The sequence below is a fragment of the Mus pahari genome, chromosome 1 (genome assembly GCF_900095145.1).
Source record: "Mus pahari chromosome 1, PAHARI_EIJ_v1.1, whole genome shotgun sequence".
Taxonomy (NCBI): Eukaryota; Metazoa; Chordata; class Mammalia; order Rodentia; family Muridae; genus Mus; species Mus pahari.
In genome coordinates, this window is record NC_034590.1 from 96,955,141 (window position 1) to 96,981,880 (window position 26,740).

General features: G+C 50.0%; 2 protein-coding genes across 3 annotated transcripts; both read left to right on the forward strand.

Annotated features, from left to right (window-relative positions):
* The first annotated feature begins 4,934 nt into the window (after window positions 1-4,934).
* Prr14 (proline rich 14) lies at window positions 4,935-10,444 on the forward strand. Of its 2 annotated transcripts, XM_021201034.2 has the most exons (12): window positions 4,935-5,089; window positions 5,878-5,949; window positions 6,073-6,241; window positions 7,306-7,427; window positions 7,508-7,697; window positions 8,077-8,120; window positions 8,212-8,417; window positions 8,747-9,317; window positions 9,449-9,518; window positions 9,598-9,689; window positions 9,886-9,957; window positions 10,047-10,444. In XM_021201034.2, the coding sequence occupies exons 2-12, from the start codon at window positions 5,927-5,929 to the stop codon at window positions 10,321-10,323; spliced, it is 1,836 nt and encodes a 611-aa protein (XP_021056693.1). In that variant the 5' UTR covers window positions 4,935-5,089; window positions 5,878-5,926; the 3' UTR covers window positions 10,324-10,444. The 2 variants fall into 2 exon arrangements, with proteins under 2 accessions (XP_021056693.1, XP_021056685.1); XM_021201026.2 differs by lacking the exon at window positions 4,935-5,089 and having other exon boundaries at window positions 5,262-5,949.
* A 1,401-nt stretch (window positions 10,445-11,845) lies between these two features.
* Fbrs (fibrosin) lies at window positions 11,846-25,948 on the forward strand. The gene is made up of 18 exons (XM_021202366.2): window positions 11,846-13,311; window positions 13,602-13,781; window positions 14,528-14,563; window positions 14,650-14,679; window positions 16,352-16,400; window positions 16,491-16,791; window positions 18,103-18,401; window positions 18,596-18,798; window positions 18,917-18,961; window positions 19,157-19,252; window positions 19,496-19,564; window positions 20,344-20,373; window positions 20,749-20,820; window positions 21,158-21,275; window positions 21,367-21,447; window positions 22,444-22,527; window positions 22,667-22,874; window positions 22,971-25,948. The coding sequence occupies exons 1-18, from the start codon at window positions 12,865-12,867 to the stop codon at window positions 23,563-23,565; spliced, it is 2,943 nt and encodes a 980-aa protein (XP_021058025.1). The 5' UTR covers window positions 11,846-12,864; the 3' UTR covers window positions 23,566-25,948.
* The last annotated feature ends 792 nt before the right edge of the window (window positions 25,949-26,740 follow it).

The following is a 26,740-nucleotide window of genomic DNA, read 5'->3' on the forward strand; positions in this document are numbered from 1 at the left end:
TAAGGAAACTGGTATTTAACATAAAACTGGAATTCCTTATAACCTAATGGGACAAGGAATTGTGCGCATCACACTCTGAAAAATTGGCTTTTCAAAACAAAAAAGGGGGGAATTATATCCCCCCAAGGTCGCCAAAAAGCACATCTTGTTTTCTTTTTTCTTTCATTCTTTCTTTCTTTTTTTTTTTTTTTTTTGGTTTTTCAAGACAGGGTTTCTCTGTGTAGTCCTGGCTGTCCTGGAACTCACTCTGTAGACCAGGCTGGCCTCAAAAATCCACCTGCCTCTGCCTCCCAAGTGCTGGGATTAAAGGCATGTGCCACCACGCCCAGCCACATCTTGCTTTCTTTGTTTTAAATTTTCTGCAAACTAATGCTAAAGGTCAGTCTGCAGCAGATTGCCAGTGGCACCTAGTCACTTTCAGCTCATATGCCATGGTTAAATGGTGAGACCTCCTAACTAATACGTGGAATGGTCCAAAACCCATTTTAATATGAGGGAGAGGTTCTGTTTGTGTTTTTTTCACAAAAGGAAGATGAACCCTGATGGCTGCCTGAAAGATTGGTTCTTTAAGTGAGCACAGACCCTGAGTCTTCTAGCAAGTATGATTCCAATTATGAAGACGGCTAAGAATCTTTATCAGCCAGCTGAGTTAATTTGGAGCACAGCCTCCACATTACCTGAGAAGTAACAGTTTTCTGTGATTCTCAAAACCACCTCCCCAACACCAAGGGTCTGATCACTGCTAATTTACAACTGAATTGAGTACAGCTGAACTGATCTTCTCCACAGACAACCTTAATCCTGTTTGCTCTTAACTTTTGACTTTGTATTTTTAGCAGATTGGTTGCTTTCACATAGGATCATCTTTGGCAAGCTCAGTCATTCACCATGGCAGTTATTCATCACTATGAAGAAATACATATTGTGGCTTTGGTCTGAATGGGAAAAAGATGTGCTATGAGGGCCAGCAGTCAAAGACGGGCCACTGATGTTCTATGACTCTTATCAGTCTAAGATATTGGCATGTGCCAGAGACTGTGTTTGTTCATAATAAACACTGAAAGGAGCAGGGCAGTGGTGGCTCTTGCCTTTAATCTCAGCACTTGGGAGGCAGAGGCAAGTGGATTTGCCTGGTCTACAGAGTGAACTCCAGGACAGCCAGGGATATAGAAGAGAAACCTTGTCTCGAAAACACGCACACACCCCACCCCCCCCCCCCGCCCAAGAAACACTGAAAAGGCCCTATTTGTTCAAATAAACACAAGCAAGCTGCATGTGTCCTCCAGGACAGGTGAGAGAGAGCACAGACCTAAGCCAGACACAGCTGCCAGTCAGCATAGTGCTCAGGCAGGACCATGGAGATTACGTAAACCTTAAGCCCCAGTCCAGCTAATTTTTAATAAATAAAAAGGGAGGAACTGTGCCCTTCCTCCAACCTTGAGTGGGCTAAATCAGACCTTGTTTGCCACAGTCGCCTAGCCCACCTAGGGTGGAGTTTTCTGGCCTAGGTGAAGTCTGTTGTCTGCTGCATCTGCAGCTTCCTTCGAGAAGCCACAACCTGCTGAGGTGCTGAGCTTGCTTTCCTGGTAAGATCCTTGCAAAGTGAGGGATGGGTTTCCCCCCTTTAAATTCAGACTTAAGAATTAAACATTGGACCTTGATCAGAAACTTTGTCTTGGTTTCATTCCTCTCTCAGTCCATCCTTCCATCCACCCCAGCTCTCTCCTTCCAGGTACCCACTTCTCCATGGCCACTGGTGGCTACATCCCTTAATTTTGGGGTTTAATTACAAAAGTAATCAAGTTGACAACCAAGAATAGTCATCACATAGAGATTCGCTCTATTAGTTCTGTTCTTTTAGAGAACCCTAATACAGCTTCACAGCCAGACCCTGTCTATCTCCCAGGCTCTAGTGGCACCTGCCTATAGTCCTAGTATTTGTGAGGTAGATAGAATTTGGAGGTCAAAGTCAAATTTGGGGCCAGCCTGAGCTACATGAGATTCTGCCCTAAACAAACAGACAAAAAAACATCTGCACCTCCTTTCTCCCTTGAAGCTTTCATTATGCCAACAGGACGGATTTGGCAAAATGCTCGTTACAGAATGTTGCCTGCCTCCATGCCATCGTCTTTCTATGAATACAGTGACATCAGAGTTTTGCTTGGATTTTTCTCCTCTTTCTATATTTTTTCAGCTAATGTTCATGAAAAGTTAGTACTTGGATCTGTGCTACTAACAAAGGAAAGTCTTTCTCAAGAAAGTGTATTTGTGCCGTGCGCCATGTCTTTAACCCCAGCACTTGGGAGGCAGAGGCAGGTGGATTTCTGAGTTTGAGGCCAGCCTGGTCTACAAAGTGAGTTCCAGGACAGCCTGAGCTATACAGAGAAACCCTGCGTCAAAAAGCTAAAAATAATAATTATATATATATATATATATATATATATATATATATATACCATTTTTTTTCCTGAGACAAGTTTTCTCTGTGTAGCCCAGGCTGTCCTCAAATTCAGAGGTTTGCCTGCTTCTGCTTCTGTTTCCCAGGTGCTGGGATTAAAGCTGTGTACCACCACTGCCAGTGCCATACCATCTTTTTCACCCTTTGCTAAAAAATAGAATCAAGTTCCTCATTGGCTAATGTTTTGTCAACTTGAAGGAGTGGCTCAGTGGGCAAATGTGCTTGCCACCAAGCCTGACAACTTGAGTTTTATCCTTGGGACCCACATGGTAGACATATTGTCTTCTGATCTCCATACATGCACAGTGATACATGTGCCCCCATACATAAGGACACATGGGATGGCTAATCTTGGTTATCAACTTGACTACATCTAGAACTAACTAAAATCCAAGCTGGGCATGTCTCAAAAACAAACAAACAAACAAACAAAAAAACCCTGAGGGATTTTTTTTTTCTTGGTTACATTATTTGAGTTATAAGACCCTTCTTCCATCTGGGCCACTCCTTCTGGTGGCAGCCCACATAAAAGGACATGGAAGAAGGAATTCATCTGTCCTGTTCCTGAGCCATCCCTTCACTGGTGTTAGAACCTACTTCTTCAGGATTCTAACACAGACTGAAGACCAGCAGCGCTCGAGGACTTCCCTGGGACTACGGCACCCGAAGGGACTGCCAAGACATCTGGTCTTCTGAACTGAACAGAACAACTACCTGATCCCTGCCCCTTCAGTCAGGAGACAGCCACTGTTGGGCTGCTAGGACCACAGCTTCTAAGCCACTCTAATAAATCCCATGTATGTATGTTCATTGTAACTGTTCTATTCCTTTAGAGAACCCTAACTAATACAACACACAAGTAAACATACCTCTTTGTCTGGTTTTCCAGACTGGGTTTGTGTAGCCTATGCTGTCCTAGAACTCACTCTGTAGACTAGGCTGGCTTTGAACTCAGAGCCACCTGTCTCTGTTTCCTAAGTGTTGGGGTTAAAGGTATGTCCTACCACCACTTGGCAATAAACATACATATTTGTTGTTTCGCTTGTTTGTTTTTTGTTTTGTTTTGTTTTGTTTTTCCAGTCAGGGTTTCTCAGTTTAACAGCCTTGGTTGTCCTGGAACTAAGTCTGTGGACCAGGCTGGCCTCAAACTCACAAAGATCTGAAAAACATACTTTTTTATTTATTTATTTATTTATTTTAAGATTTATTTATTATATGTAAGTACACTGTAGCTGTCTTCAGACACTCCAGAAGAGGGATTCAGATCTTGTTAAGGATGGTTGTGAGCCACCATGTGGTTGCTGGGATTTGAACTCTGCACCTTTGGAAGAGCAGTCGGGTGCTCTTACCGGCTGAGCCATCTCACCAGCCCAACATACTTTTTTAAAAGTAATTTTTTTCTTTAAAAAGAGCAATTGAGCTGGGTAGTGGTGGCGCATGCCTTTTATCCCAGCACTTGGGAGGCAGAGGCAGGTGGATTTCTGAGTTTGAGGCCAGCCTAGTCTACAGAGTGAGTTCCAGGACAGCCAGGGCTACACAGAGAAACCCTGTCTGGAAAAACAAAAACAAAACAAAACAAAACAAAAAGATCAATTGAGAAAGACACCCGACAATGGTTTCTGACCTCCACATACCAACACCAACACACGCAGAGAGAGAGAACACATAATTCTAGGGGAGTTAGGAACTTTGGTTAGGTGGTAAAGGCACATTGATGGTGCAAAATGCCAGTAAATGACCACTTATTCCCCATCAGTAGTCCCGCTCCTAACAAAGGGTCCTTTGGTGCAGACTCGCAAGGATTAGGATCGACTCCTTATCTCTTATTCCTATAGACTACCTGACACCCTGCAGAGGACAGGCTCCTCTTCCAAGAGTTACTTCTGCCAGCCCAGAGCAGGAAGGACACTGAACCAGCTCCACCAAGCAATCCCAGGTTGGTCATATTAGTCGCCTTCTAGTGGCCTGCAGACACTACCTAGGAAGAAAGGAGTGGGGGGGGGGAGGGAGGAGAGAGGAAGGCTTGTGAATGAAGCTCACCGCACCCAGCCTTCTCCCCACTTAGGCTGTTCCCAGTCTCTCCGGAAACTCAAGAAGAAGCTCGAGGCCACATCAGGCCTACTCTTTAACTTGGGGTCTTCAGGTTTTCCGCCCCCCATCCCGACTCCCGGAACTTCAATCCTAAGGAACTTAAACCTAAGAAAATGGGAAATTCCCAAATCCTTAACATTTAATCGATATTCACGGGCGTAAGAACAAGAAAAAATACGTTAGGTGGAGAAACTTTAGCTTCTCTACACCTGTCCAAATATAACAAGAAACGTGTCATAGTAGTTGGTCGCTGACCGGCCTTTGAAAAAGGACGCTTTTCGGTCGACTAGTGCTAAAACCGGATTGCCCTCAATTAAAATGGCGGTGCAGGCCCAATTGAGCTTCTTTGCCCCTAGGTATTATGGCGGGCAGGAGATTTCACGTAGTTTCTCCTAACCCCGGAAGACCGGAACCGGCGATTGGGCGGTGCTTAAGACACACAGAAGAAGGCCTCTGACGGTTGGACAGCGCTGCATAAGGCAGGCTTTAAAGAAGCCGGAGGTGGGAGCTGTTGAAAACCCGGATCCTCGGAAAGCTGCGGTGAGAGCCGTAGGGGAGGGGTGGGAGTGGGGGGGACCGGGCTGGAGAGAGGGCAAGGGAGGCGGGCGGAGAAGAAAACGTTTGAGCCAACTGGTCCGGGGCGCCCGAGAACGCGGGGCGGGGATCCAAGCAGGGCGGGGGCTTGGGGTGGGATGTTACCGGTGGGCTGGACCTTCTGGGATTGGAGTGAATGGTCTACCGGTTGGTTTGACAGTTTATACCCCAGAATCCGGACCGAGTTCAGTGATGAGTTTAGGCCTCCCCCAAGGGGAACTTCGTTAAAAGCTGAAGCTCCCAGTGGGAGGAGGCGAGTTGCGCGGCTTCTGATTGGAAGAACCGCGCAGTAAGAGTCTTTCCACAGAGATCCAATTTAGGCGATCTGGTAGGAGGGAGGGCTGTTAGTAAGTGGGGTAATTCTTTTGGAGCTCTTGCTTGGTGGGGCGAGGACCACAGAGGAATCTAGCGGAAACGGAAGCCTCTCAGGACCAGGATCCCACCGGATCCCAGAGAACCTCAGGGAGGCATCTACAGGGACAAAGGTCCCAGGAGGCTCGAGCTGCTGGAGAGCTGTAACCTCCGCAATCCAGTCTCGCGGCAGGTGCCAGGCAGGGCCCGAGTGATCAAAGCGGCTGCAGCCGGAGGACCCGGCTCCCAGAGGCCGGCCGGAGGCGCCCTTTGGAGGAAGGGCCTGTGCCCTACTGAGAACCTCAGACGGACTATGAAGGGCGGAGTCCCGGGGGAGGAGCTGGCCCTCATTCCCCACTCCCCCGCTCCCCAATTTACCCCAGGCCTCAGCCTGGGATCCCCCAGGGACTCCCCGGAACCGCCGCTTCCCCCATGGACTTGCCTGGGAACTCCAGGTGAGAGCGTACCCCGCCCGCCTGACTTGAGCTCGGGAGACGGGGATGCTGACGGCTGCACCCGACTACAACGGAGGCAACAACAGGTTCAGGCAACTGTCTTCTTCTACTTTCACCCTCCAGCCCTTTTACACAGCCAAGCCTGTGCCGTCAGCCTCTAGCTCGAGCATCATGGGAAGCCAGGAGCCCGAAAAGACCGAGGCTGCAGCCTTTGGGGACCCCTTCATCCCTAGAAAAGGCCTCTCGGAGGGTCCTGGCCGTGGTGCTGGAAGATGTCATGACTACAAACAGGGTGAGGCCTCTAAGTGAAAGACACTCCCTCTTCCCTATCCTCCATCCCTGCCCTGGCTTAGTACTAAAGTCAGACCAGTTCCATTAAGCCTTCAAAGCAGCGTCCATAATGCAAGACTTTATGGTTTCAGGTAATTCATGTGTCTGTCCAGTCAGCCGCTCCCCCAACCACATCCTACTAAGTATGAAAAACTCTTATGACTGCCTTGTTATCACTATCCTTTGCTACTTGTGGGTTCTTCTCTTTGCCCAACCCCCTAACACTAGTTAAGAAAGAAAAAGACTAGAGATGGAAGAGATCCCTGAGTAAAGCCAAGGGAGAAAAGGGGGCGATGGTAGACTACTTCCTGCTGATTAGGGGTGTCGAGTTCCTTGGGGAAGTTTGATCTTCGCTATTAGGATGTCTAATTTCTTCTTGTGAATAATAAGAAACATCCAATCAATAACCAACCCATTCCTCGGGGGCCTTACCATGAAAAGTCCCCAGAATTCCAAATGTCATACAATTGCAGAAACTATCTGCAGCTGGCAAAATTATGCCCCTGCTAGAGGCAAATCATAGTAAGTTGATATGGACAATCTAAAGCAGCCCCATATCACACACCTGGGAGTAAAACAAAAACATAATTTTTTGTGCTTTTAAAAAAAGAAACCAAAAACCCAAAATTGTCACTTCTCTGTCCTGTTGGAAGCATGCGGTGGTGTCTTCGGCCACAAGGCAGACATGAGAAAAATGGTACTGTCTCTACCATTTTTCTATTTCTCTAGAACCTGGGTGAGGAGAGATTACATCATTTCACACCAATCATCTCCTTTAGGGATTTGCGTGTAGTCCAGCTGCAATCCCTCCCTCCTCTGGCTAAGGACACAGTGAGACCCAGAAGACCCTGTCCAGTCACTCTGTTTCTCTGGGTTTTGTTGTTTTGTCTTACTGAGACAGGGTCTCACCTTTTAGACCAGGCTGGCCCGGAACTCGAAGCAGTCTTCTTGTGTTAGCCCCACAAATGCTGGGATTATGGGCATGAACCCAGTTTTGCTTGCATCTAACAGCTCTTCCTCTTGTAGGTCCCCCTGACATGCAAAGAGGACACTCCCAGCCCACTGACTCACAACCATCATCAGGATCCTGTCTGCACACAGTCACCTGCTTTGCCATCCCAACAGGTCAAGTGGTCCTTGCAAGCCAGGTAGGTGTGAGAGGGAAGGGGGTAAGCTGAGAAGACAGCTGAGCCCACTGACCCCACCGACCTTCTTGGTCTTTTTCTAGGCCTCCTGACCCACTGCACTTGTGCAGAGAACCCTTGAATCGAGTCCGCCAGTCCTCACCCACCTTGAGAACGAGATCAAGGACAGCACCTGGCCCAGAGGAGAGCCCCTCACAAAAGACGGACCAGGTCCCTCAGCCCACCCTAGTGGTGGTACTGGAAGACATTGCCAGTGCCAGACAACCAGCAGAGGTATAAGAAAGTGCAGTGACGATGTCTGGGTCCAGCTAGGGCAAGCATGGGGCTAGAGGGGGATTTCTGTAAAGGCCAAGACAACAAGTTTTTGTTTGTTTGCTTGTTTGTTTTAAGACAAGGTCTCAATATGTAGACTAGCTGTGTAGACTAGGCTATCCCACTTTATAGCCTGCATCTGTTTTCAAGTATTGGGATAAAGGCATGTGCCACTACCCCAATGACAAAATTTTATTCGGTAGACCCTACTTGAATAAAGGAAATAAGAAAAAGATCTTTTGTGTACAACCAAGCATATATCTGGTGACTATCATGGGGAGCTGGAGAAGCCAAAAATGGCTTCCTGCTTTTTCAAAACACCTCCCCTGTTTATATCCAGGGTTTTGATGAAGATCAGCCCAACCTCATTGTCCCAGCACAAAGGTGAGAGGGTGGGGAAAGGATTATCAAAGCTATCATCCAGATATCCAGAGCTGGGGGCATCAGGATTTACCTGTCTTATCCTTCCTTCTAGCACCTTCAGAAGCCTTAAGGGCCAGGGGAAGCACTGCCACAGAAGGGATCTGGACTTGGAAGCACCCCCAACTCTTACTTTGTCCCTTCACCCCAGAGTTGAGCCTATGACAAAAGTTGGTCAGCCAATGCCTACACCCAGTGACTTAGAACCCCCATTCCAACTGTCTACACTACCTGCAGATCCTCCAGAGAGCCCAGTACCGGGTAAGGACTCCAATAGAGGAATGAGACCGAGAATTTGGAATTGCCAGTGTGAGCTTGAAACAGGAGGAGCAGAACCGTGGGTGGGGCTTAGCCGGCTCCCATGGCTGAGCGCTGTGTGACAATGGGATTTGGGCTCAGGGAGTTTACTGGGGATCAAATCCAGGGCTTAGGGCATTAGGCCATCCTATTACAGCATTTTAGGAGCAGGTTCACTCCTCCAGAGACAAATTAGTGTTTGGGGGAAGAAACTTGAGGCTTATGAGGTAATGCTTTAGTCACCTGAGGGTGAGGAACACCCACCTGTGACCCTCTCCTTTCTTCACCTGCAGATCCTGCTCTGGAGACCCCGGTGACATCATCATCAAGCCTTTTACGACCCCGTCTCAGTCCCTGGGGCTTGGCCCCTCTCTTCCGTTCGGTCCGATCAAAGCTTGAAAGCTTTGCCGATATCTTCCTCACACCTAACAAAACACCACAGCCTCCACCCCCTTCACCTCCCATGAAATTGGAGTTGAAGATTGCCATCTCGGAGGCTGAGCAGTCCAGGGCTACTGAGAAAATTACATCTGTCAGTCCCAGGCCCCCTATCCACCAGTGGCGGACTCAGTGCAATTCCCTAGCACCTGTCCCTAAGTTATCTCTGGGACGAAGCTATTCCTGCCCTGATCTGGGGCTCCCTGACCTAGGTAGCTGTCCTCCCGTCCCATCCCAGCCAAGCCAGTCCAGGCCCCGGAGACATACTGTGGGTTGTGGGGAGATGGCCCGGACCCCACCACCTCCTCGGCCCTGCCTCCGGAAAGAGGTCTTCCCTCTTGGAGGAGTGGGAGTCTCGCCCTCTCTCACTACATCTTGCTCAGCCAATGCCTCTGCTTCCTTCTTCTGCGAGCCGGCAGAACCCAGGTAGTGCTCTCAATCCCCCTCTGGAACTCTAGCCTCAGCATGAGCCTGGCCTCCCTTGCTCAGTATTCACTGACAGAAGACGGTTGCATTGCTGTGTATGCCCTTGTCCTGACTGTTGACCATCTCTGCAGGTTGGGTTCAACAAAGGGGAAGGAGTTAAGAGCCTCAAAAGACAAGGTGTTTTCTGATCCCGAGACCAAGGTAATGAATGAGTAGAAAGACAGGAGCCAGCCAAGGCCTGAGCCCAAGCCTTTCTTCACCCTCTGCCCATTTTTTGCAGACCATGGGGAAGGTTTCTAGATTCAGAATACGGAGGACACCTGTCCGTCTCCAACCAAACCTTACGCCAATGGGGCTGCCTCGACCAATCAGGTAAGAGGCTCAGAGAGCAGGGAGCTGACAGTCCTCTCAGCATAGGAACCTGGGACATTACATTTGGCATGGACATGGCTTGTGCATAGAATCTCCTCACCTATCACTTCTGACTCTCACCTGGCCCAGAAACCCAAATTCCCATCAGCATCAGGCATTTCCCGAATCTTCAGTGCCCTCTGCTCTTTGTTTCCAGGTTGAATAAGAAGGAGTTCACTTTGGAAGAAATTTACACCAATAAGAATTACCAATCACCAACGACCAGAAGGTGAGAAACTTGGAAGGTCTGAGGGCAGTAGAGGGCTGTTTGAACCAGGGAGAATCCTGGTAAAGACCTCTTCTCCCTGCTTGACCCAGGACCTTTGAGACCATCTTTGAGGAACCACGGGAGCGCAATGGAACTCTGATTTTTACCAGCTCTAGGAAGCTCCGAAGAGCAGTAGAATTTCGGGACAGTAGCCTTCCTCGATCCCGGCGACCATCACGAGGGGTCCGCACCGTAGCAAGCAGAACCCTTACTCCCAACCTGGCACCCAGCCGGGATGTGGGGTCTCTACTGCAAGAACGGCTGAAGGAGCTAGATGCCTTGCTCCTAGAGGAGGAGATGGACAGGGAACACCCTTGTCACCTCTAGGAGCTCCAACTATTTGTCCATCCGTCCTTTAGAGAGGGGAGAAATCTCTGAATCAGTTGTATTTTTTTTCTCTATATTTCTATAAAGTTTTCAATATATGTTTCTGACTCCTTTGTGCCTCTAGCAGAGTTTGAGATCAATTAGTTATACGAGCTGGTGTTTTTATGTTGGCCACTAAAGGACTAAAAAACTGGGGACAGTATTAGAGAAAAAAAAGGGTTGAAAAAAAAAAAAAAAGTGTGGTCACTGGAAATTGCCCACCCCACTCTCATCTGCTGGCAGCACTGGGGAATCAAACCTAGAATCTTGTATTTACTATCTCTGAGCTCCATCCCCAGTCCAGAGATGACACTCTTGACAACTCCTTTATGTGGTGATATGTATATCATGGATACAAAACTCATTTACATCATAGAAATTAAAAGGCCTTGGAACAGATTAAGGCCTTGATGAGGATGTTCTTGAATTCCCCCCAAATGCTGCCATCGCCCACTTTGGACAATCTATCATAGATATTTGACCGGCACAAGCCCTATTAGGGAATTTATCACTTTTATATCGACAAGAAAACAAGGGTTGTCAAGGAAATGTCCACATTAAAGTAACATCCAGGGCCAGTGAGATGGCTCAGCTGAAAAAAGGCGCTTGGCACATAAGCTTAGTAACCAGAGTTTGATCCCCAACACCCATGAACATGTCAAAGACTCTACAAAGTTGTCCTCTCATCTCAACATACATGTAATGGCACTCGCACCCCCACATACAACATGCCCACACACTAATGATACATTAAACAAAAAATCAGATCAGAGTGGTACAACCTAAGTGCTGCAGTTGGTGGCACAGTGGCCAGGACCTTCACTCGAGCTAGAATTCTGGCAGTTTTTATACAGATAACCTTTGGTAAAATGGATCGGAGAGCAAATATTTACCTCAGAATTCATTACCAAATGAATTAATGTGAGAGAGTACTTCGCTCTCGAGTGCAAAGTGTTTATTATTGTGGAGCACAGGAAGGGACGGCCACTGGGAGCTTGGTCTCCGCCCCACCTCTGAATCCTTTGGCTCGAAGTGCCTCGGTTTGCTGCGACGCCACGGTAGACCGACCCGCCCAAAGACGGGCAGAAGGCACTAGCGCCATGCGCTTGCGCGAAATTCCAACCGGCAAAAAGGCAGCCCCTACACTTCAGAAAAGCGCCCCTAGGACAGCCTACCGCCTACCAGCGGCCCGCTGCCTACCACTCCCGGCACCACCTCCCAGGGCCTCGCACTGTCGCTCAGTAGATGGCCAATAAACAGAGAGCAGGAAGAGGCGGGCGGCCTAAGGGACTGCTCCAAACAACTACTTCGGACCAGTCCAGTCACAAGCCCTAGCGAGGGCGGGGCTAACCTGACAACCCAATCCCACATTTGAAGGCGGTTACATCCGGCACTCCCGCGACTTTGACTCCGCCCTTTGCATTGACGTATACTTGCCAACCTATAAACGACTGAGCCTCGGAGGGCGGGGGAAGGAGGCGGAGAGAGGAAGGAGGCGTTGGCTGAGGAGGAAGAGGGAGGAGGGGCAGGGAAGTTCTGGAGGAGAAGCCGAAGACGCCAAAGGAGACAACAGGAGGATACGGCCGAGTTCCTCGCTGTCCAGCGGCCTTTCCGGATCCTTCTAGTTACAAGCCGGTTAGGAACGCAGGAAAGGAGGAAGAGTCTTTTATGTCGGAGGACAGAGAGAAGCTCTATCCGTCACCGTTGCCTCACATCCGGGACTTTGGTCAGCAGGCTCCGCCCCCTTGCACCTTTCCAGGCTACGGGAGGCGTAGACCTCGTTAAATCTCCTTAAAGGGGTGGGTGCCGAACTCGGCCGACTCCAACGCCAGCCTTAAAGGGGACAGCCGAAGCTGACAAACAACTCCTGCTGGAAGAATTGGGGCAAGTGGAGTTTTCCTACCTCCTGCCCCACGCAAGAAGTTCATTAAATTCATCTTAAAGGGGAAGTGACAGCTTGTGAAGGGCTAGAAACTTGACTACGCTCTCTATAAGGAACGACTCGCTGTTGGAAGGCCTCTGGACTCTTTAAAGGGGTGGCCTCTTCCAGCCGGAGGACTTGAGACACTGTTAAAGGGGAGGTCGTGCTTTCCGCCCCTTTTAAAGGGGTGGTCCTTCCTCTTCCTCTGGGAGACTTGCCTCGACCCCTGGCACGGGGCCGCCGCCGCACTAGACCAGCCGGACACGGTGGAGTCGTCTTAAAGGGGCCGGGGGGCTGGACAATTTGAGGCCTCGCCTTAAAGGGACGGCCGCCCCGTTTTAGTCGTCCCGGCCCCGCCAGCCCTACAGGGGGGGCCTTCAGGCTTGTCGCCCCGGGGGCGGCGCCGGCTCTCTGGGCCTTGGCCTTGGGGCAAGCCAGGGGCCAGCGGATCCAGTTTTAAAGAGGAAGCCGGAGCTCTCCCGTCCCTGTGCAAGCGCCAGCGCCGCGCTCGCGACCCGGGGCCTGTGGACAGGCCGCTTCGGGCCCCGCCGCCTCCGGATGCGGCGCTGAGGGCCGTCACCATGGAGACGGCCGCGGCCCCGGGCCCGGGCTGGGCAGCTGAAGGGGAGCGGCGACGAAGACGCTGCTCGCGGCGAGACCGTGATCGGGAGCAGCGGCGCCGCCGAGGTCCAGGCGGTGACGCGCCCCGGGCCTTGTTGGCTGCTCCGCGAGGCTCTTCATCCTCCTCGTCACCGCCGCCGCCCGCCCGTCCCTGGTCGTCAGCTTCATCTGGAGAGCGGCCCGGGGGCCTACGACGGCGGCGGCCCCGACCCAGGCCTCGACCCCCGAGACCGCGAGCTCGGAAGCGGCCTGCCGGTTCGGGCAGCCGCGGAGAGGAAGAGGACGAAGAGGAAGAGGGGGGCGCAGACGACGGAGAAGCCGAGGAGGAGCCTGAGGAGGAGGAAGAGGAGGAAGACTTGATCGATGGTTTTGCCATCGCTAGCTTTGCCAGCCTTGAGGCCTTGCAGGTGTGCCCTAATGGGATTTGGGGGTCTTTGGGAGGTGGGTCAGAAGGGCAGAGAGAAGGATATAGCCCTTAGAGAGGATGGGGTTGAGGGGGCAGTGGTGACACCCCAAACCAGAGCAACCGGCTCCTCTTGCCAGGCTTCTGCCCCACCCTGGGGTGGGAGGAGGTAGAGCTAGTCTCTGGGGACTGCCTGGGTTACCCAGCTTGAGAGGCATCTGAGTAACTTGGTCACCCTTAGAGAGTTGGGGAGCTTTTCTTTCTCCAACCACATTTCCACCACCTCTCCTACAGAAGGATGCATCTCTTCAGCCCCCAGAACGACTGGAACATCGGCTGAAGCATTCTGGGAAACGGAAGAGGGGGGGCTCCAGTGGGGCCACTGGGGAACCAGGGGACAGCTCAGACCGTGAGCCTGGCCGACCCTCTGGGGATAGGCCCCGTAAATGGCCCAATAAGCGAAGAAGGAAAGAGGTGAGCATGTCCCAGATCCCAGTCCTTCTAATTTCCTCAGTTGGAATATCATTCATGTAGACTGACTTCCATGAGCATCACAACTGCCAATCCTAACAGTAATCCTAGTGTCTAGGAGCACAGAGGAAGGCAGAACAAATTGGACAGCTGCCCTGTCTCCAATCCAGGTCTGAAGGACCTGACTCCAGGCAAACTCACTTGCTTTTGCTTGTACTATGTATACTACAAACAAGCTGATAAGTCAAGAGATACATCAAAGACAGCTGAATTATAAATAAGAGATGCCCTGCCCTTTCCTCTAGCTGGTGGCAGCCTAAGGGGAAGAAACAGCCAACAAGCAAGCACCTAGACGAGCTTAAGCAGCTGTGTAAGGCTGTGATCTGGGAGAGATCTAGGCAAAGTGTTACAGAAACCCACATGAGGAAGCCACTCATTCTGTCTGGGGGATGGGCAGAGGGTTGCGGTTAGGGAAAGCCCCCTAGAACGTCTTGGGCCCCGATGTAGTCAGAAGTTTGCTGAGGAAAGAAGTGCAGAAAAGTTGTTTTGAATAAAATGTAAGATTTGAAAACCTAGTCTATTAGGAAAATAGTAAGCTGGTTGGTAATGGAGGTGGAAGTCTACGTAGAAACGGGAGCATGATGGAGAGTAGCTTTTAAGTCCCCTTGAAGGTCTTGCTGGGACTTGTGGCTTTGTACAGTTGCCTGGTCAGTCAGCCTCCCTTACTTCTGGACTCTGGTCTTTCTCAGGCCTTCTCCCGTCACTCTCTGGAAGCTGGATATATAGTAAGTGTTACCTACCTGTAATGGGCCACCCCTTCCCTGTTGGGTCCCTCTCCTATCTCCTGATGCCTTTCTCTTTCTCTTCTCAGTGTGACGCAGAGAGTGACCTGGATGAGAGGGTGAGTGGGGCCAGGAGCTGGTGGGTGGGCACTGTTGTGGGTGTTTAAGCAAGCAGCCTGCAGTTTGAACAACCCCATAAGCAATAGACATCCTTCCTAAATGGGAACATGGGGTATATTGAACCAGAATTAAGTTTTGAGGAGGAAGGAGGGAAGAAAAAGCTGTTGGGTTGAGAGGTGAGACCACAGTGTCCATGTGTTTTTGAGGGGTCAGTTCTCCTTCCAACATGGGGTGGAACTCAAGTCATCAGGCATCACACGTGCTTTTACCCACTGAGCTATCTTGATGACCCTGGGATTTTTTGGTTTTGTTTTTATTTTTTGTTTGTTGGTTGGTTTTGTTTGGTTTGAGGGTTTGCTTGGTTTGTGTTTTGTTTTTAATTTTGTGTGTGGGTGTTTTGTCTGCATGTATGTCTGTGTATCACCTGTGTGCAGTGCCTGAGAAAGCCAGAAGAGGGTATCAGATCCTCAGGAACTGGACAGTTATGAGCCTCCATGTGGGTGGTAGGAGTTGAACCTGGATCTTCTGGAAGAGCAGGGCTCTTAACTGCTGATCTGTCTCTCCAAACATGCCACCCCTCCACCCGTTGTTTTTAATGATGAACCAGCCAGGTCAGTTAGGCTGGCAGCCTCTCAGAACCTTTTAAGCCTCTACTAGCTTTTTACAGAAGTCCAAAGTGAGTCTGGAACTGAATGGTCCTTCCTGTGGCCACCAGCAGTTTTTGTATAACTAGAGTCTTGCAGTGAGGACATCAGACATGATTGATCAGTGCAGATGCTCATCCTGGAAAGCTCTTTCAGTTTCTCATTAGTGATTGTTGGAAAATAATATGCCCTTGAAGGTAATGTTCTACCCCTTTACTCCCATAAATAATTACATTTATACTCCTTGATGTTTGTCTTTTTTTTTTTTCCTTCTCACAGTTTCTAGAAAGTGACTATGGTGAGCTAAAGGGTTGTGGTCCACCTACGGGACTGGGGTCACTATCCAATTTTAACTAATTATTGCTACATGAGAATAGGGGACTATTGTCAAAAGGCCTTCATCTGTGTTTCAATATGGGCTTTCCAGCTCTGAGAATATCACCAGTTTTAAGGGTTTGGTTTGTTACTTCATTTTGGTTTTGGTTTGTCTGTTTCATTTTGGTTTTTTTTTGTTGTTGTTGTTGTTAATATTTTCAAACCATACATATCTGTAGGCCAGATAGTGTTTTGAACCAGCAGTTAGTCTAGTTTGTTTTGAAAAGATTATTAAGACCAGGCATAATGATGCATATCTTTAATCCTAGCACTCAGGAGGCAAAGGCAGGCAGGTCTCTGAGTTTGAGACCAGCCAAGGCTACATATTGAGACCCTATCTCAAAACAAACAAAAAAGATTATTTTATTACCTTTTAATTATGTATATGTGTCTGTATGAATGAGTACAGATGCCTGCAGAGACCAGAGGAATCAATTTCCCCTGAACCTGGAGTTACAGGCTATTGTGAGCTACCTGACATGGATACTAGGAATCTAACTTGAGTCTAGTTCTAACCACTTAGCCATCTCTGCAACTCTCCAGCAGTTAGTCTTAATTGACATTACTTTTATCTGCTGTAATAGATCATAGCGAGGCTAATGAATTAGACAAGTCTTTAAAAACCTCACCTTTCCCTGCCTTTCTCTCCCAGGTCTCTGATGATGACCTCGACCCTTCCTTTACTGTCTCAACCAGCAAAGGTTGGTCCTAAGGGCTGGGATGGAAGCAGGAAGGAGAAACCGGGTGAGCATGAATTACTGCTAAGCATGTCTACCATCCTGCACTCACAGCCTCGGGTCCTCATGGCACCTTCAATGGGAACTGTGAAGCAAAACTGTCTGTGGTCCCTAAAGTGTCGGGCCTGGAGCGGAGCCAAGAGCAGCCCCCGGGGCCCGACCCGCTGCTAGTGCCTTTCCCTCCAAAGGATCCACCACCTCCACCAGCCCCTCGGCCTCCTGTCTCATCCCCTACACCCTTACCAGCTACCCCCAGTCTGCCACCCCCACCCCAGCACCAGCTGCAGCTTCGGGTCTCACCCTTCGGCCTCCGAAGTTCTCCCTATGGCAGCAGCCTGGACCTCAGCACTGGCAGGTGAGTGTACAGGGTCTGATCTGATCTGCAAGGACTGCAGTCCATAACTGGGACGTGGAAAGAGTCTGACTTGGGAGAGGATTCTGAGATTGGAAAGTATGAGTGACAGTGGATAAAATAAATTTAAAGAGATTACTGCAGGACTTCCTTCAGTCCTTTATACATTCATGTATAGGGCAGTCCAGTTAGAGCCTTTTTGTAGCTGTATATGTTGGTGAGAACTTTCTGTAATGTGCATCTGCCATAGATAATGTTCTTGGAAACATACTTTGGGAAGTACTAACTTGATGATTAACAATGCTGACTGTAGTGTCAGTCAGACCTGGATTCAGACTGGCTACTTACTGGGTGTGTGATTTTTAACAAATCACTTGACCTCTTTAAACCTCAATTTTCTTTTTCTTATGAGATGAAATAACAATAGTACCTCTTTCTCAAAGCTATTTTGAGGATTGATTCTGAGTGAAAGCAGTGTTTCCCAAAATGTGCATACATCATTAGCAAAATATGGGGTGATTTCAGGTCTTGCCTTGGTAAACTCTAAAATAGGCAAAGTTAGCTGCTTTAGGAAAATTTAGTTAATACTTTAACTTTTTGATTTCACATGTTACTACTTAGAATAGACAAAAAAAGTGAGTTATGTTCTAGAAAAGAATTGGTATAGTACAGATAGTTGCATGCCTACAGTAACATTGGAGAAGGTGGTGCAACATGTTGGAGACTTACATTGACTCGTAGAGCCAATGCCAGCAGTTGGTCTACAGTAAGTACTCACTAAGGGTTAAGAATTAATGACTTTACTGTTATGGGTTCTTCATTGTTGTTTGTCTTCATCATCATTGTTGTTATTGAGAAAACTAAGGCTCAGAGAGGGGCAGTGACTTGCTCAAGGTCACCCAGGGTGTTGATGGCAAGATGGGCATGGAGTTGAGAATACCTGAGTAGTAGGATAGGATAGTGTGGTATTGCTTCTATTATCTTAGGGTGGTGGCTCTGGTGCTCATTGTAATTAAGCATCAAAATGAATGCTCTGTTGTATACTGTGGTTGAGTCAGAAAAAGGGAAGTTATATGGCAAGTGATGACAGAGGCGTCTTTGTAGAAACTAGATCTAAAGACGAGAAGGGATCATTGGGTGTGGGAGGCATCTCATCCTGAGACCGGGTTCTCTGCAGGGAGTCCCTGGGGGCCAAGTTCTACCATCTCCCATGTTGGAGAACCAAGGCCACATCACCACCCAGGCTTCTGACCCACCTCCTATTAGAGCTAGCACCTCCCACCCCCTCACTCATCTCCCCACTTCTCTCCCCAGCTCTTCACGGCCGCCCCCCAAGGCCCCGGCCCCTCCCGTGGCTCAGCCTCCCCCCTCATCATCCTCTTCGTCCTCCTCCTCCTCATCTGCCTCCTCCTCGTCCGCGCAGCTCACCCACCGGCCCCCGACGCCCTCACTGCCCCTGCCTCTGTCCACCCACAGCTTTCCTCCCCATGGGTTGCGCCCACCACCACCCCACCACCCTTCCTTGGTCTCCCCTGGCCCCACCCTGCCCCCACCCCCACCTCTGCTGCAGGTGCCAGGGCACCCTGGGGCCTCAGCTGCTAACGCCCTTTCTGGTGAGTTTGGGGTCCTGGCAGGGTGGAGTGGTGGGGGGCCATGGCCCCAAGGATGGGCTCAGTTGGCTTTGGCAGGAACCAGGGGCCCGTGGAGGGAGTGGCTCAAGGCTAAAGGGAAGGCCAGTCACCTTGGCCCAAAGAGGCTGACTTGGTGGCACCAGATATTAAAGCCTTCTTCCCCTCCCCTCCCACAGAGCAGGACCTGATCGGCCAGGACCTGAACTCACGCTACCTGAATGCCCAGGGTGGCCCTGAGGTGGTGGGAGCAGGGGGCTCGGCCCGGCCCCTGGCCTTCCAGTTCCACCAGCACAACCACCAGCACCAGCACACCCACCAGCACACCCACCAGCACTTCACTCCCTACCCCCCGGGCCTGCTGCCTCCCCACGGCCACATGGTGAGCTCCTCCTTGGGCTGCTGATGAGGCTCAGAGGCCTAAGAGAAAGTGTCTACTACAGGGGAAGGAAGACCCTGGCCCCCTGGCTGGCAGCTTACTCTTCCCTTTTCTTCCCTAGTTTGAGAAATACCCAGGAAAGATGGAAGGCCTTTTCCGACATAATGTGAGTGTGTGTAAGGGTGTGTGAAGTGTGGGAATGTATGTATCAGTGGAGTCCAGTCTTCACCTCCAAAAGCAAGAACCCTGAGCTTGGGAAAGCTCCTTGGGGTGTTAGGGTGGAAGCCAAAGAAGTAATGGGTAGAGCAGACCTGGGCTGCATCTCCACTCCCTTCTTGGACTAGTGCCCTTCTCTCCACAGCCATACATGGCCTTCCCTCCCGCTGTGCCCGGGCTCCCTCCGGGTCTCCCACCAGCTGTCTCCTTTGGCTCCCTGCAGGGGGCCTTCCAGCCCAAGGTGAGCTCCTAATCCAGACAACTACCACCTCCCATCCTTTATAAACATCCTGGCACCCTATATCTTTTTCCCATTCCCCAAAATATTTCTAGCCCCCTGCCCTCCCTTCTGGACCCAAGTTTTTGCAAAGCCACGATCCCTCTCTTGACCCTTATTCCTTCCAGCTTAGTTCTAAACCCCTTTTTAACTTGGTACTGGCTCTGCTGTCTGATCCCTATACTCCCCTTCACTCCCCTTTCCCAGAACACGAACCCTGAGCTGCCACCACGACTGGGGCCAGTGCTGAGCGGGCTCCCCCAGAAGGGGACACAGGTGAGGGGGGGCAGGGCAGGTCCTGGGAGAGTTGGAAAGTATGCTGAGAGAGGGTGAGTTCTTGGCCCTTCCCTGAGGTGTCTAAAGAGAGAACCTCTGTATTACAGTCGGCCCAGGCATGGGGGTAGGAGGTTGATGACATTGTCCCAAGAATGAAATCATTAATAGAGCAGTAGTTTTGTATTTTAGTTTTCTTTGTTGGGTATGAGTCTAGATATCAAACCTAAGGACTCACACATACATCTACTACTGAATTATAGCTCTAGCAAGACTGATGTTTTGGTAGGGGTCTTCAAATATAAGTCACAGAGTTTTTTTTCTCCAGATAACATTATACCAGGAAGCCCTGTCCATGGAAAGATAAACTTACCCTTTATAAAGTGACCAAAGTCTTCCCCCATCCTCCAGGGTCCTGAGAGAAAAGGACAGGACATGTGTCCTGAGGGGAGGATGAAAGTCTTCTGACTCCCTTAAAAGGCTCCTCCCCTTAGGGTTTCCATGGATGGAACCGTTAGAGGACAGATGCTTCTCTGGTAGAGAAACCTGTCCCACCTAGCCATCCCAACAGGGTACAACCCTAGGGTTTTGCTCAGAGACCTAAAACAGAAGGAGCCATACCTGTAGTGGGAGAAAAGTGGGAAAGGAACTTTGACACTGCCAAGAATGGTTTGAGGAAGCTGTAGTGACAGGGAAATTGTGGGAACACTGCTGTAGAGATTTGACACTTGGGTCAGTAAACAGGTCTGAATCGCCTCCAATCTCTCCTTTACCATCCCCAGATCCCTGATCATTTCCGGCCACCTTTGAGGGTGAGTTTGGTGAGGCTCTCAGGCTGCATGAGGCTGGGGGCTGGTTTCAGGGTGTTTGGCTATGGTTGGTGGGATACTGATTGGGAAAAAGTAAGTTCAAGATGTGAAGGCAGCCAGGGACAAAACAATAGAAAGTAAGGGCTTTTAAATCACAGCCTGGGCTTAGATGTACCTGGCCATGGGACCTTGGGCAAAACAGTTTATCTCTCTGAGCCTCAGTTTCCTTAGGCTTTAAGAGTAAGCTAGTCATCCCTCAGTTGTAGGGATGATGATTGAGGATGCTGTGTGGCAAGGCTGGGCCCAGGGCCAGGCCTGGGATGGGTGATGAGTGAACATTTTTCCTTCCCTTTCCCTTTGGTCATCCTGGGGCGACAGAAACCAGGAAAATGGTGTGCCATGCACGTTCGTGTGGCTTACATGATCCTGAGACACCAGGAAAAGATGAAGGTACTGGGGCTGGAGGGCTCGGGAGAGTGGGTCTTGAGAGTCAGGGGTTGTCTGAACTCTGGGTAGTGATCTTCAACAAAGCTCATTTTCTCCTGTCTCATCCAGAGTAGTTCTATAGCACCTGGGTTCTCTGCCTAGTTACTGGAATGGTTAGAGAAGATGCTAAAAGATGTAGTAGAATGCACTGAAGTCTCCTTTGGTGCCAGCAAGCTCTTGGAGGGAAGCTAGTGGTAAAAGAGATAAGAGCCAGGGATGACCTAAGAATAACAGGCTATAAAGGGGTAAAAAATCTAGACCAGACCTAGGTCCTCACTGGCCCTCCCCGTGTCCCATGCAGGGTGACTCCCACAAGCTTGACTTTCGGAACGACCTCCTACCCTGCCTTCCGGGGCCCTATGGGGCCCTGCCCCCTGGGCAGGAGCTCTCCCACCCGGCCTCCCTCTTCACTGCGACTGGTGAGTCTAGCCAGCCCTCTCAGAGCCTATGGCCCAATGTCCACCTTGCTCTCACTCATCCTCATCAGACTCTCCCTCTTCTCTGCCCCAGGAGCCGTCCATGCTGCAGCCAATCCTTTCACGACAGCTCCTGGGGCCCATGGACCCTTCCTGAGCCCCAGTACCCACATTGGTAAGAGCCTAGAGAATTTTGGACTTCCTATACCCTGTCTAAACATGGAGGTAGAGATGGAAACCAGACCTAAGGACAACTCAAGTTGGGTAGATAGGATTCTCTTTACTGTGTGACCTTAGTCAGTTATTCTCCCTACTCTTGGCTGTGTGGTTTCCTCTTCTGTGGAATGAGTGTGGAAAGGCAGCATGGTTCCCACTCTGCCCGTGGACAGAGGATAGTGTTTCACCTGGGAGACAGTGGAGAAGGAAGGCTCTGCAGGCCCAAGACAGCGAGGTCATTCCCCTAGGGGACTTAAAAGTTTCCTGGGGAGATTCATGTGTGGAAAAAAAAAGTTGAACCCCAGGTCAACTTTCTAGCTATAAAGACTCTGAAGTTCCCACATAGAGGTAAACTAGTTAATTCTGACAGATTTGTGATAAGTATGAAGTTAGAATCTGCCTGAGAAAGGTATTTCAGATAGGGTGAAGCCAGCACAAGTCTTCAGGCTAGTAATTTGCAAGCAGAATTGAGAGCTGCTAAGAGGTCTCAGGTGTCTGGAGTAGGAGTACAGATAAGAATTTGACTTTTAAAATCAGAGAGGATCCAGGTTGATGGTACCACTTTATAGCTAGATTCCTTTGCAAGTCATCTCACCTCTCTGAGCCTGTTTTGTCACTTGAAAATGGGGATTGTCCTTTTTACTCCAGGAGATTGTGCAGTGTCTGGCCTGACCCAAGAAATGCCCAGTACATGGTTGCTAAACTGCATCACTAGGAGCTGGCTATAAACACCTTTAATCCCAACACTGGGGAGGTAGAGGCAGGGAGATATCTGTGAGGTCCAGGCCAGACACAACTATATAGTGAGACTCTATTTCAAAGGATAAATAACAAAACAACTAAGCCACTAAGTGTTCCAGCCTCATTACTGACTTGCCTCTTCCCCACCACTTCTTTGGGCCCGCTCAAAGTTGGCTTGCCCTGTGCTCCGACCAGTTCCCCTTTCTTCCCACAGATCCCTTTGGGCGTCCCACAAGCTTTGCCTCCTTGGCTGCTCTCTCCAACGGGGCCTTTGGAGGCCTGGGCAGCCCCACATTCAGTGAGTGCTGGGGAGAATGGGAAATGAGGGGTGGAAGCTGCAACCGTGGGGCTATAGGCTCAAGCTGGGCTTGCGATGCTTTCTCTGTAGAGCATCCTCCTCTCGGCCCCTATCACTTTCTACTCTACCTTCTACTCAGACTCCAGCGCCGTCTTTGCCCAGAAAGAAAGCCCAGGAGCCCCACCAGCCTTTGCCTCCCCACCAGACCCATGGGGCCGCCTGCACCGCAGTCCTCTCGCCTTTCCTGCTTGGGTCCGACCCCCTGAAACTGCCCGGACACCAGGCTCAGATAAGGAGCGACCTATGGAGCGAAGAGAGCCCTCTGTCACCAAGGAGGAGAAGGACAGGTATGTCCCCTAAACAGCTGCCACCTAACCCACTCCAGTGCTGTCAGCCACAGAAGTTCCTTCATTCTGTCCCCTTGTGCTCTCCCTCTCCACCAGGGACCTCCCTTTCTCACGGCCCCAGCTTCGAGTTTCTCCTGCTACCCCTAAGGCCAGGGCTGGCGAGGAAGGAGCCCGGCCAGCCAAAGAGTCTGTGCGGGTAAAAGAAGAGCGGAAAGAAGAGGCTGCTGCTGCCGCTGCCGCTGCCGCCGCCGCTGCAGCCGCTGCTGCAGCTGCCGCTGCTGCTGCTGCTGCAACCACTGGGCCTCAAGGTCTTCACTTGCTTTTGGAGAGGCCCCGGCCACCCCCATTTCTTGGCCCTAGTCTGCCAGAGCGCTGTGCAGGCTTCCCAGAGCCAACCTGGTTGGCAGGGCCCCCACGCCTGGCCAGGCCACCACGCTTCTATGAGGCAGGTGAGGAGTTGACTGGACCAGGGGCCATGGCTGCTGCCCGCCTCTATAGTCTAGACCCTGCTCATCCACTGCTATACAGCCGTTTGGCTCCTCCACCACCACCTACTGCAACTCCAGGAACCCCTCACCTTCTCAGCAAGACCCCACCAGGAGCCCTTTTAGGAGCACCACCACCTCTTGTGCCCGCCCCCCGGCCCAGTTCCCCACCTAGGGCCCCTGGCCCAGCCCGGGCTGACAGGTGAGGAGAGGTGAGGGGCAGGGGCAAAGCTCCACCCCCTTTCCCCATACCTTGTGACAGAAGTCCTAGGGCTGAAGTTTTTTTAAGCCAGGGTTGAAGGCAAAGGTCACAATTTCATGGTCATCTCTGAAGTCATGGACCTGGGAATAGAATTCCCCAGCACCCCCGCAAGTATCTCGTGGACTGTGGGGTCACTGGGAGGACAGAGGTCACTAGCCTCTAGAGAGAAGTGCGTGCGTGCGTGTGCATGAGGGGGTCATTTCAGAGGTTATGGCTCATGACTTAAGGTGCACCAATGTCCCCTCTAAGGGCCTCTAGGCCCTTGGCCTGCCTCCCCAAGGGCTCACTAAGCCAGAGGCCAAAGTGCCCCCCTCCCTTTCGCCTACCACCCAAGTTCTCATGCCCTCCGAGGGCTGAGGAAGGAGGAACTAAAGGAATAGGGGTTCCATGTACATATTTATCACCCCTTCCACAAATCCCCTAGACCTTTTGTACATTTTTACAGGGGTGCCCCTCCCTATAATTCCCTTCCTGGTTAATTAAATCCTCAGACTGGTGCTGTGTTCCTAGCCTCTGGCCTCTTTGTAGGGGTAGGGTGTCCCAGGGGAGAACCTGGAGAGGACAGGCAGGAGCCCAGGGCTTGACCCTGGGTATGTGGGATCCAGAAGGAGGTAGACCCACGGGGAAAGGGACCTAGAATCTAAGCTGGAGGGAAGGGCAACAGGGCCTGGCTGTCAGCCCAGGCTTCTCTAGACTTGTTCCTATTAACTCTGTGTGGCCCACAGCTCTAAGAAGGCTCAGCCTTTAAGCTTCAGATTCTACCTTTTAATGACTAAGTCCCTACCACCACCCCATTTCCAAGTGCCCCCAGGATTCCTGGGCCCTGTTCCACAGAAACCTGTCCCAAACTAAGGGAGGGAGAGGTGGCCAGAGAAGGCCACCATGAAACACACACCAAAGAAGGGGGTTGGTTCAGGGGTGGGCGACATAGGCAGCTTCTTTAGCAGCCTCCCAGCAACAGCCCCAGGCTTCCCAAAGCAGCAGGCACCTCCAGGCTGGGCCCCAAATAGAAGGCAAGGCTCAGTTTAACAAAACCATAACGTTGACTTTTTCCCCAGTGGGGCTTATTCTGTAACATGACTTGCGAATATTTATATAAAAATGAGTGTTACAATGAGACACCCCCTACCTCCGGCTCCTCTTTCAGTCTGTGTGAGTTATCTGTCATGGGTTGGACTGGGTCCCAGAATGAGGACAATACTGACCATGTCCTGATCAAGAGTGCCCCCCCCCACCTACTTCGGGATGGGTGAGTTGGTTAATGATGGGTGTTGGTGTTTTTCAAATACATTCGATTCAAATAATGCAGAAAGACACTGAACCATCTCCAGGGGTAGCATAGCCACTATTTGGTGTGTGCTCTTTCTGTTTGGTGTATGTTCTGTTTGTCTATGCATATATGTTAGAAAGGGCTAATAATTTTTATGATATATTGTTTTTTGGCAAAACAACATTGTCAGTTACAAAACAAACACATGAACACAAAGTTCAGAGGGAAAAGTACCTAATAATCCCACCTCGGAAAACCACTCTTTAAAGTCAGATGGATGGCCAGCCATGGGGACTCACACCTTTAATCCCAGCACTCAGGAGGCAGAGGCAGGTGGATTTCTGAGTTGAGGTCAGCCTGGTCTACAGAGTGAATTCCAGAGCAGCCAGAGTTACAACGTAAGACTCCACCTCCAACAAAACAAAACAAAATAAAACAAAAACAGAACCCTTGGTGTAAGACTGGAGAAATGGTTAAGAGCACTTGGCTGCAAGGAAGGGCATGGTGATACATGCCTTTGTTCAAGCAAGCCTAGTCTGACTGGCTGCAGTGAAATTGTCTCGAAACAAAACATTCTGTCAGTGGAGCTAGACTCAGTGGCCAGCACCCTTGATGCTCACAACCATCTGAAACTCTAGTTCCAGGACATCCATTGACCTCTTCTGGCTTCTGAGAGCATCAGCTGTATATGTGGTGCAGATATATGCATGCAGGTAAAACACGCATATACTATTTTTAAAGCCTTAAAATGTGAAAATTTGGGCTGAAGAGAAGTGGCTCAGTAGTTTAGAGTACTTTTAGTCCTATAGAGGACTTTGGTTTGATTTCCAGTATCTACATGTAGGCTCATAGCAATCTGTAACTTCAATTCCAGAGGATCCATTGCCCTCTTCTGATATCCTCAGGCACCAGGCATGCACATGGTACACATCAATCAATCCCTGCAGGCAAACATTAGTGCACATAAAAACCTTTTTTTTAATGTATGATTTTTAAAAAAACAAAACAAAAAACTAGCCAGTTATGGTAGCACACTGCCTTTACTTCCAGTACTTGGGAGGCAGAAGCAGGCAGATCTCTGTGAGTTCAAGGACAGCCTGGTCTACAGAGCAAGCTCCAGGATAGCCAGGGCTACATAGAGAAACCCTGCTTAAACAAAAATGAAGATGTAAGTGGAAGCACATGCTTTTAATCCTAGAACTTGGGAGGCAGGGATGGTGGTTCTCTTGTGTTCAGAGACCCTGACTCAAAACATACATACATACATACATACATACATACAACACTTAGGAGACAAAGGGAAGAGATAGGAGTTCACAGCCACCATGGCTGCACAGTTACATAGCAAGGCCCTAGTTCAAGGAAATCTGATAAGGTGGGGGATATAGTTCACTGGTAGAATGCTTCTCCAGGATATGCAAAGCCTTGCGTTGGAGGGATCCTCAGTACCTGTGAAACAAGTTAGGGAAGATATGCTTCAATGGTAAAGAAAATTAGAAACCTGAGGGCATATAGTGATAGAGGAAAAATACAAAACTACACACTGATTCAGAAAACCACCGTTCTCAGACCTTGATTGCTCATTTTTCTGACTGCTTAAAATGTTTTGAAAAGGGGGATTGATCCTGTGAACAAGTTTGTAACCTCCGTTCTATACTCAGCTTGTTTTTTCATGGCTCACTAAGTACTCATCCCATGCTGGCCTTTGTCATCCTGCCTTTACCCTCCAAGTGCAGGGATTATAGGTTTTGGCTACCATATTTGGTTTAATAAAGTACATACCAGGGTCTGTCCAACCTTTCCAAAGTGTCTTCCAACATACTTCTGATACCCAATGGAGTGCTCTCAT

Coding starts and splice junctions, on each gene's coding strand:
- Prr14 (XM_021201034.2), top strand. CDS start 5,927: ATGGACTTGCCTGGGAACTCCAG. Junction 8,418..8,746: donor TCCAGAGAGCCCAGTACCGG/GTAAGGACTCCA, acceptor CTTCACCTGCAG/ATCCTGCTCTGGAGACCCCG. Junction 9,318..9,448: donor TGCGAGCCGGCAGAACCCAG/GTAGTGCTCTCA, acceptor CCATCTCTGCAG/GTTGGGTTCAACAAAGGGGA.
- Fbrs (XM_021202366.2), top strand. CDS start 12,865: ATGGAGACGGCCGCGGCCCCGGGCCCGGGCTGGGCAGCTGAAGGGGAG. Junction 14,680..16,351: donor AGAGTGACCTGGATGAGAGG/GTGAGTGGGGCC, acceptor TTTCTCTCCCAG/GTCTCTGATGATGACCTCGA. Junction 19,253..19,495: donor AGGGGGCCTTCCAGCCCAAG/GTGAGCTCCTAA, acceptor CCCCTTTCCCAG/AACACGAACCCTGAGCTGCC.